Source organism: Cupressus sempervirens, chromosome 5 (assembly GCF_028749045.1).
Source record: "Cupressus sempervirens isolate cs-2001-9-10 chromosome 5, ASM2874904v1, whole genome shotgun sequence".
Classification (NCBI taxonomy): Eukaryota; Viridiplantae; Streptophyta; class Pinopsida; order Cupressales; family Cupressaceae; genus Cupressus; species Cupressus sempervirens.
The window spans coordinates 475,554,767-475,564,263 of record NC_143122.1 but is presented as its reverse complement, the minus strand read 5'-3'; the positions used below and the strand labels follow the sequence as shown (position 1 = coordinate 475,564,263).

The 9,497-nt window shown below is 30.7% G+C and overlaps 1 protein-coding gene across 1 annotated transcript; it reads left to right on the top strand.

Moving 5' to 3' along the window:
- The first annotated feature begins 876 nt into the window (after positions 1 to 876).
- On the top strand, positions 877 to 2,519 carry LOC149556817 (uncharacterized). The gene is made up of 2 exons (XM_089785919.1): positions 877 to 1,689; positions 2,394 to 2,519. The coding sequence occupies exon 1, from the start codon at positions 943 to 945 to the stop codon at positions 1,687 to 1,689; it is 747 nt and encodes a 248-aa protein (XP_089642045.1). The 5' UTR covers positions 877 to 942; the 3' UTR covers positions 2,394 to 2,519.
- Positions 2,520 to 9,497: the final 6,978 nt, after the last annotated feature.

The window sequence follows — 9,497 nt, the reverse complement described above, 5'->3', positions numbered from 1 at the left end:
ATATTTGTAGATATAAATTATCCAGTTTTTAAGAAATTAAAATAAAAAGCTTAAATTAATAAAAAACTAAATAAAAGAAGATAAAAGAAATATAAATAATTTTAGATGGAGTAAATTAAATTATAATTATTTTATACTGGATATCTATTAGCATTTCTTTACATAGATTTATTTAAGATATTTTTAGATTTAAAGATAAATTTTATAAGCTATAGAACATAACTTTATAAATAGTTGTGCATCTGGTAAATTCTTCAACAAAATGATGACACTTCGTGATCAATGACTTAATTAACACAAAGTGTGATCCAAAACATTGATGATAAAAAAATATACACAATTGAATCTATAAACTTATAGTTGTATTGAAATGGATTGTAGAAATCTGATATTGTGAAGTTTTAAATAGTCAAAGTTGACTTATTCTTTAAAAAATTAAGCTTGCAAAAATAAGTCAACTTCGACTATTTAACATTTTAGTCTAAAATCAAATATGGCCCAACCATATTAAACTCTAACCAATCTATTTCAAATTTTCTAATTTGTTCAATTTGACCTCTTTGTTCCAGGAATGTCAGGAACATTTGAGCTCCCATCTCATATGAAGTGATTAATTCCAGCGATGACTCAATTGTAGGGCATGAAGAGTTTGGACGTCAGCAAGTCACCACGTCGGTCACATGAATGGCAGGCATTCTCATACGACTGGTCTCTCTTTCACAACTGTAAAACCTTGACCATTTCGTCCTGATTTTGCATGCACGTAGCAGATTGAGACGACGCGTGGGAATACTTAAAGTGGAAGACATTGAAGCAATTTGGACGGGTGTTTCACCAATGCCAGACCACCTGATGCATTTCCTCTTTATCTTAAATACTTTCCTTCTTCCTTGAAGAAGAAGATGATGGGTTTCGATCCCATGAAAGAAGAAGATAGGTGAGATGGGTTTCAATCCGAAGAAAGAAGAGGAAGAAGCAGCAGCGAAGAAGCAGAAGAAGAGGAGCAGGGGGAGAAGGGGGTCGAAGAAGGGATGCATGAAAGGCAAGGGAGGGCCAGAGAATGCGTTGTGCAGGTACAGAGGAGTGAGGCAGAGGACGTGGGGGAAATGGGTATCAGAAATAAGGGAGCCAAAGAGAGGAGGTCGCCTCTGGCTCGGCACATTTGACACCGCTGATGAAGCCGCTCTTGCATATGACCACGCCGCCACAACACTCTATGGCTCCCACGCTCTTCTCAACCTCCCTCATCTTAGACAAATACAAAAACCAGATGATGAACAAAACTACAACTCTACTCACTCTGATGATGTGGATCTCCCTGATGAATTCAAGAACTTGCCCCATATAGTTGCTTATCAAGATCTCTCCTCCATCAAGAACACCTCCTCTATTGAAAACATTCGCCATGATGGTCTCAACTATTCAGCTTCAAGTTTTGTTGAGGACTCGGAGAGATTGATCGGTTCTCATATTGAACCATCATCTTTGTTAGAGTATTCGGAGCAGTTGATGTTGAGTAGTAGTAGTAATAATGAAGCTGCATGGCCTTCGTCTCTTGATGATAACACGGACATAATGTTACAGAATGATATCTTCCCTGCTTTGGATCCGCCACTCATGGAGGACACATATAACTATACAAAGGCCTCGGCATCTTCACACAAAGTGCTTGATTCTATTGCTCTCTAGGTATGAATATCTATTACTCACAGCATATTCCTTGCATTGTAAGAAACATGGTGTAATATAGTAAATGCCCATACTGTATATGTATGTTTATGGCATTCTAAATACAGTTGTATTTGATTGTGTACCCACTTGGATCTAAGATAATGGATGCTTGGTCCTGAATGGATAAAAATGAAGCATTGCGTGATTACAATTTTCTCAGTTATCTATGTAAGGTATTTAATGCAGACAGATTTCCATTTTTAAATCTAACACTCTTACATTTCTATGTCTTGTATAATAAGGTTAGGTTAGGTTTTATATTAATACTTGGCATAAATTTTTATTTAGATTTATTAATTTTTAAGTCTTATATTTATTAATATAGGATAGGTTTCTGCAAAGGTTTTTTTTTCCTCTATATTTTGTATTTATTAATTATAATTGAATTGAATTTATTACAGACTATTGATTTTTGGGTTTTATATTTCTATAGTTTGTATTTATTATATACTATCGATTTTTAAGGTTTATATTTCTATATTCAATTATTATATACTATTAATTTTTAAAGTTTATATAAAATATATTCTATTTGTTTGAAAAATCTCAACAATTTTTTATATTTTGTATTTATCTATTTTAATTTATTTTAATTCAATTTACTGAGAATATTTATATTTAATATTTATCTATTATAATTGACTTTTTTTTTTTTTGAAAAGGGGTAAACGCTTTGACCTAGAGCTATGAACCAGTGAGGCCACAAACGGGGGACCTCATCCCCATGAGATTTGAACCTTGATGGCAAGGATAACAACACAACAACTTAACTATCACAACATGTCACTATTGGCAATTGACTTTATTTATTACAAACTATTGATTTTTAAGATTTATATTTTTATATTTTGTATTTATTATTAAGTATTAATTTTTAAGGTTTATATAAAATATGTTCTATTTATTTAAAAAATATGTTCTTACAAAAGTTTGAATTACAAACTATTGATTTTTAAGATTTATATTTTTATATTTTGTATTTATTATTAAGTATTAATTTTTAAGGTTTATATAAAATATGTTCTATTTATTTGAAAAATATGTTCTTACAAAAGTTTGATTTCATTTTTATGTATTTCTATTTTTATAATAGAGTTTATTATAAATTATTAACTTTCATGATTTATATAAAATATGTTTTATTTATTTGTATAAAGGTTGACTTAATTTGTATTCATATTTTTTCTATCTATTATACATTTATATCCATTTTAGTATTGATGGATAAAAAATATTGTATTTATTCGAATAATAGTTAAAATATGTATAATTTATTTGAATATCTCAATAGTTTATATTATACAATATATTTTATTCATTTGAAAATATGTATAATTTATTTGAACATCTCAATAGTTTATATTATACTATTGAAAATCAAGTCCAATATAAATTAAGTTAATATTTTATTTCAAAAAATAAAAGAAGTAGGTTTATATATATGTGTGTGTGTATATGTGTAGGTGTATGTGTGTATATGTATAGATATGTATGTATACGTATATATGTATATACATATGTGTGTGTATATATAATTGAATTAGATTTATATTTATATATTATATTTAAATTATATTTGTATTCATATGTTTAATTATAAAGTATACATGACTTTATAATCAATAGATTTATGTTCATATATTAAATTATGAAGTATAATTGAATTTATTATTGAGTATCAATTTATCTTTGTATAGAAGAGGTTTCATTATTTTAACAAGTGCCACGTAGTGGCTTGTATTTGTTAGAAATTGTAATAGCTTAAGATTAAAAATTTAATAGTTAGGAAATAGTGAGTTAAGGTAAGTTATAATAGTTGAAGAATAAAAATTTAATAGTGAGTTGTAATGATGTTACTTTAATATAATTTAATCTTAAAAAAACTATCTTCATACATATTTAAATATTTGAAGAATAATAATTTCTAAATATATATATATATATATATATATATATATATATATATATATATATATATATATATATATATATATATATATATATATATATATATATATATATATATATATATATATATATATATAAGTGTAATATTTTTTTTTTTATTGGTAAATGGAAGGAACCTTATATATATTATATTAGATAATAAAAAATTACAAGATTCTCCATTTTGAGAGGCACTAGTAGGAAAAAACAAAGTAAGAAAACCTCCAGTCTAGCCTAGGACCAATGTCCTTTATTATACATATAATAAAAAGAGCATACCCTAGCGAGATAAAAGATCAAAATATCCTTATTATACTTGGATAAAAGCAATGCAACGAATATTCTTGAGAGGAGAGAATCCATGAACACCAAAAATTATATATTCCTTAGGGAGGAGTAAGAGACCTAGTGAAAAGGAAAAGAACAACAACAAAGGCTAACTACCAACAAGGGTTAAGTATTAATCAAATAATAAGGATAAAAGCATAGACTTGATTTGTATAATGTTATTAGGAGAAAAATGCTTCCAAATTCTCAGTCTAATAAGTGAGAAGATCCTAATTTCAATGTGTTTAAGAAATATAGAATTAACAATTAGGGTCCTCTAACTTAATTTAAGTTTAATCCTATTAATGATTTGTATTGATGTTAATGTGCTAGTTTTGTTCTTTACTAGTTTTGAATTTTAATCTTATTAATGATTTTGTTGTTGATAGCTATTTTAATATGATATTTATAGAAATTTCATAAAAGCCTCTACAAACTTTTGACATTATGAAATGATTCTCTATTATGAGGTGAATGAAGAGAATGCTAGAGCTGAATTCATCCTTGTCATTTATAGTTTTAGGATTCTTAATGTATGAATTACCAATGGATTAAGACTAAATGAATCTTTAAGTATATTGATAAAGAAATAGCACAAATTGATCTTTTAAATAATACAAATTTGAAGACCAAATACAAGCAAAAAAGAATATTCCAAACAAAGGCCCATTGAAATTCAAGATAAGATAAGGATATAGTATTAATATGAATAGAAATCTACATAATTAAGCTTTCCATACTTTGATAAATTCTAAAAGGGCCCTAGACTGTATATAATCTACTAGCTGCCTTGGTGGAAAGAAAAAAGTCAACACCTACTATAACCCTTAACTTTATAAATTCTATAAGCTACCTAGGGAAAATGCAGTAGGACAATATCTAAAAAACCCTACACAGCGAAACAAGGGTACTAGCCCATAACTATAAAAAAAACCAGAGTAGAGGGAAAAATGAGTGATAAGCCCAAAACTTGGCTAAACTTCTTGATTCTCCTATTTGAAAACCATAATGATCTTTGAGGCTTCCTAGATTTTTTAGCCCTAGAGCTAGGTGGGAATTCGTAGGTGTTCCTCATTCTGCCTGACTTATCAAAGTTGGGGAGGTAGAACTCAATAGCTTCCAAGTTAGAGAAATCCACATCTTGGTGGATATACACGTTGAAGGCCTACAGATAAGTCATGAGCCACTCTCTTGTTGGATCCTCTTTAATGCATCTCCATCCTTAGCCATTCTTGGAAGAAGAGAATGCTATCTCTAACTACCAAGAAGGGGCACTTAGGGCCATGAGTGAGTTTGGGGCTACCCAACTGATGTTCCATATAAGCTTCAAGTAGTAGGATTTTGAGTTTTCCATCAATGTTAAAAACCACTTCCTCTAAACCTACTAGCCAACTCAAGTCGAAAAGATTATAGCAAAGTCTAATAATGTCCCAGTTTTCTACTCTAACCCTAGCTAGGCATCTGATCCATGACCCTAGAATATCACTATTAGTGCACCATGAATAATCATAGTTGAAAACACATTCCCCCAAAACCCTATTGACCGCAACCCTACTCATGTCATCTATGGTTCAAAATAGCCGATTCCATCTTTCAGGTTTAACTAAGCCATAGAAGGCCATGGTTCTATTTTCATAAGCATGATACAAGAAAATTTTGGTATCCATTTGTGTGGGGGCAACACAAAACCTAATTCAGATGAGGTGGGGTGAATATGATGTAATAGTAAAATTAGTCCAAATTAGTATAAAAATATAAGGGAAGTATCTAGAACGATGGGTGGTCACACCATCTTCATGCATTTGAATGGTTATCCTCCACTCAAGATCATTATTAATATGATTCTTTTTAGTCACGATATCACTAAGGAGTAGATTTAAATTTGTGGAGATATGTGAACCTAGATTTGCACCAATAGGGATAATTATAAATCCAAGTGTTGAAGGGGATGAAAATAGGGGATATAAACTTAGAAGAATTATCCTTAACTAGATATGATTAAATGTTGATATGTTTTCTCCATCTATACCTTTGTTTGCTAAGCTATCTGCTTTAGTGTTGCCTTTTCTAAATATATGAGAAAATCTAATTTCTTCAAATCTTTCCAATAGTTTAATGGTTTCTCCTAGTTGGGAATTTAATATCCAATTTGCATTTTTCCCTTTCTTCAGTGCATTTATGACTATTTGTGAATCTCCTTCGACTATAATTTTCTTGATTTTCAAATTGATAAAAAAATTTAGTCCTTCTACTACTTCTAGTTCTGCCATATTATTATCTAGGTTACTCTTAAAGGCTTTACTCTTTTTGCTAGCCAGTTTCTAGATTCATCCTTGACTATACACCCTATTCTTGCCTTTCCAAGATTTCCTCTAGAGGCTCCATCAAAATTTAGTTTCTTCTAGCCTTTCGGTGGTGGTTCCCATTTGCATTCTTTTCTGGCTGCACTATTGTCCCTCTTATATGTAAGGGGTGGATTAATTAGATTTTTCCAATTCTTTTTAATTTCAGCATCCCACTTTGTGAATGATCCTTCTTCTTTCAAATTTTTCCTTAGATCACAATTTATGACCTCCACATTGTTTGCCTCAATTTTGTTACAGAGGGATAGAGTGTTAAGTTTTGTTCTGAAAGATTCATCTATTTCTTTCTTTCCATATCTCCCAAACTAGATTTGTTGGAGTAATACTTTAGAGTTTTCCATAAACTTTATTATCTAATTTTTTTGGACACCCTATCAAATGGTCTTGCTATTTTTCTTGTAGAGGGGTTCTCCAATTTATTTTTTCTATTAGCTATAGAGAGATCAAAAAGAAATACAGATTAGCGAGAGTCAAAAAAGAGGCAAAGCCTGACTTTGACACCAAAGAGATAGTATAACAACTTAGATAGATTAAATACACCAAGAGCCCAACAAAAAAGGCACAGAACTAATGCACAATATCAAGGTAGGAATCAACCCAAGTGGTCCAACTGAGAGGGCCTTCCATCCAAACTATATTCATCCAATCCTGGATCTGGGATGACATAAAGATCTCCTCCTATCTGGCATTGTGATTCTTTTTAATGGCTTGGTTCAGCTTCCTGCACATGAGCTCAAACTCCCTCAAATTATCAAGAGTCCTCCTCCATAGATACCTATATTTAAGCTCATAAGAGAAGAACATAGCATGGCCATCCTTGAGAAACCTTTGAAGTTTATCCTTTTCTATAATCATGGTGGTTTGAACCTGCAAGAAAAATTTAAAATAAGTGAGTTTATGATAAAATTTAGTAAAAACCCTTGATTTAGTTTTGATTTGAGCCATATCCATCATTCCTTCACAAATTTGCATTGGTAAAGAAGGTGCTCTATTATTTCTAATTCTTCTTTCTAGAGAGTACATCTTCAAATCTCATTTTTTTTAATTACGTTCACTGTTAGGATTTTTTTTGGATGGCTACCCATAGGAAGATGCCTTCTTTGGGAAGCCTTATTAGATCCCAATAGAGGTTCATTAGAATGTTTATTGCTTCCCATCTTTGTGAAATTATATTTTTTTTTATATCCTTCTTTCACTTTATAGCTTCCATCTTTAGATGTTGCCCAGATAAGTCTGTCCTCCCTATTGTTAAATTTGATTGGACAATCTTTAAGGATATTTTCTAGGGTCTCCTGATCTACCTGATTGAGACTAAAATTGACTAAGGATTTCCATTCCCAGGAAGTTTCTTCATTGGATTAATCTTCTACCTTAGTACCCCAAATTGTTTGTAAGTGAATTTTAGCATTATAGGTTACAACATAGTGGTCAAGGGGGGATACCTATTCCAAGAATCTTCCTAGAATAATGCTTTGTCACCTTTACCTATATCCCATGTCATATATTTGGTTATGAGGGGACAACACTTCTTTAATAAATTCCATGGTGCAGAGCCTTTGGGAGGGTTCCTAGTTCTAAATAATGAAGTACTATCAAATGCATTAAGATATTTATTATACAAAATTTTGGCCCATTTGTTGTTTATTACTTGATAAATTCTCCATACTTGTTTTGCTCCTAGTACTTCATTCTACCAATCTAGATTTTTAATACCTAGTCCTCCTGCTTCTTTAGGCCTACATATTTTTTTCCATCTGATTAATGCTGCCTTCTTTTTGTCTTCTAAACTATTCCAAAAGAAATCTCTTAATTTCTTTTCAATTTTTTGATTTATGTTCTTAGGTATTTGTAAACATGAGAGTTGATAAGTAGGTACAGTTGATAGCACAACATTTTTTTTGTTGCTCTCCCAACCTTAGTTAGTCATTTCAATTTCTAGGCTTCTATTTGATTGTCTATCTTTCCCAAGTTTTTTCCCATCCTTGATTATTTTTATTTCCCTTTTCCAAATCTATATATTCCTGGATATTTAAATGAAAAGGTGCCTTTTTAAATCCTAGTTTGTTGAATATACATTCTTCTCTATCTACTATTGTGTTTAGGAAGAAGATTTTAGATTTTTTTGCATTGATTTTTTGACTTGAGGCTTTCGTATAATTGTTCAGAATTGTTTTGAAATAGTCTGTCTCTTTCTTAGTTCTTTCTCTAGCTAGTACTGTATCATCGACAAATTGTTGATGTTTGGTGTTATCCACATTTTTGGTGACCTTTACCCCTTTAATTTTATTTTGAAGTTGTGTTGTTTTAATTGCTCTTCCAAAAGATTCTACCCTAACGATGAAAAGAAAGGGGGATATGGGAACACCTTGTCGGAGCCCCCTAGATATACTAAAGAAACCTTCTAGAGTTCCATTAATAAGGAGTGAGATTTTTGGGGTAGAGATGCATTGAAAGATGATGTTTATCCATTGTTTCAAAAATTTGAAAGCTTCGAGTGTTTTACATAAGAATCTCCAATCTACTTTATCATAAGCTTTTTGTATATCTAATTGTAATAACATGCATGCTTTTTTATTTTTGTTTGTTGAATGAATCATTTCTTGAATGATAGAAATGCCATCTAGAATAGATCTCCCAAGTACAAATCCAAATTTTTCTTCTAATATTAATTTAGAGAGGAGTTTTTTGAGATAGTTAGCTAAAGCTTTTGAGAGAATTTTATAGATAGTGTTGCATGGTGTAATAGATCTAAAGTCTCCTGGTTCTTCAGTCCTATTCTTCTTGGGTATTAGAGTTAAGAAGGTGTGATTGATTTCTACTAAAAGGGTTCCTCCATTCCTAGATGCTTCCATTACTTTCCATAAGTCTACACCTATTATTTCCCAACATTTTTGGAAGAAGAATGCTTGGAATCCATCAGGTCTTGGTGATTTGTCTAGATTAATATTAAAGAGAGGCATTTTGATTTCTTGCAATGTGAATGGTTTATTGAGGGCTTTATTGTCATTAGATGAAATCACCTTGGGTATCATTTTCAACATTTATTTTTGTTCTATTCTATTAGAAGTATCATAATTATTAGGGGTATCTTTAAAGTGTCAAAAATATTTGCTATTTCATCTGGGTTAT

Bases quoted from the DNA above. Each gene is read 5' to 3' on its own strand.
- LOC149556817 (XM_089785919.1), top strand. From the start codon at position 943: ATGGGTTTCAATCCGAAGAAAGAAGAGGAAGAAGCAGCAGCGAAGAAG.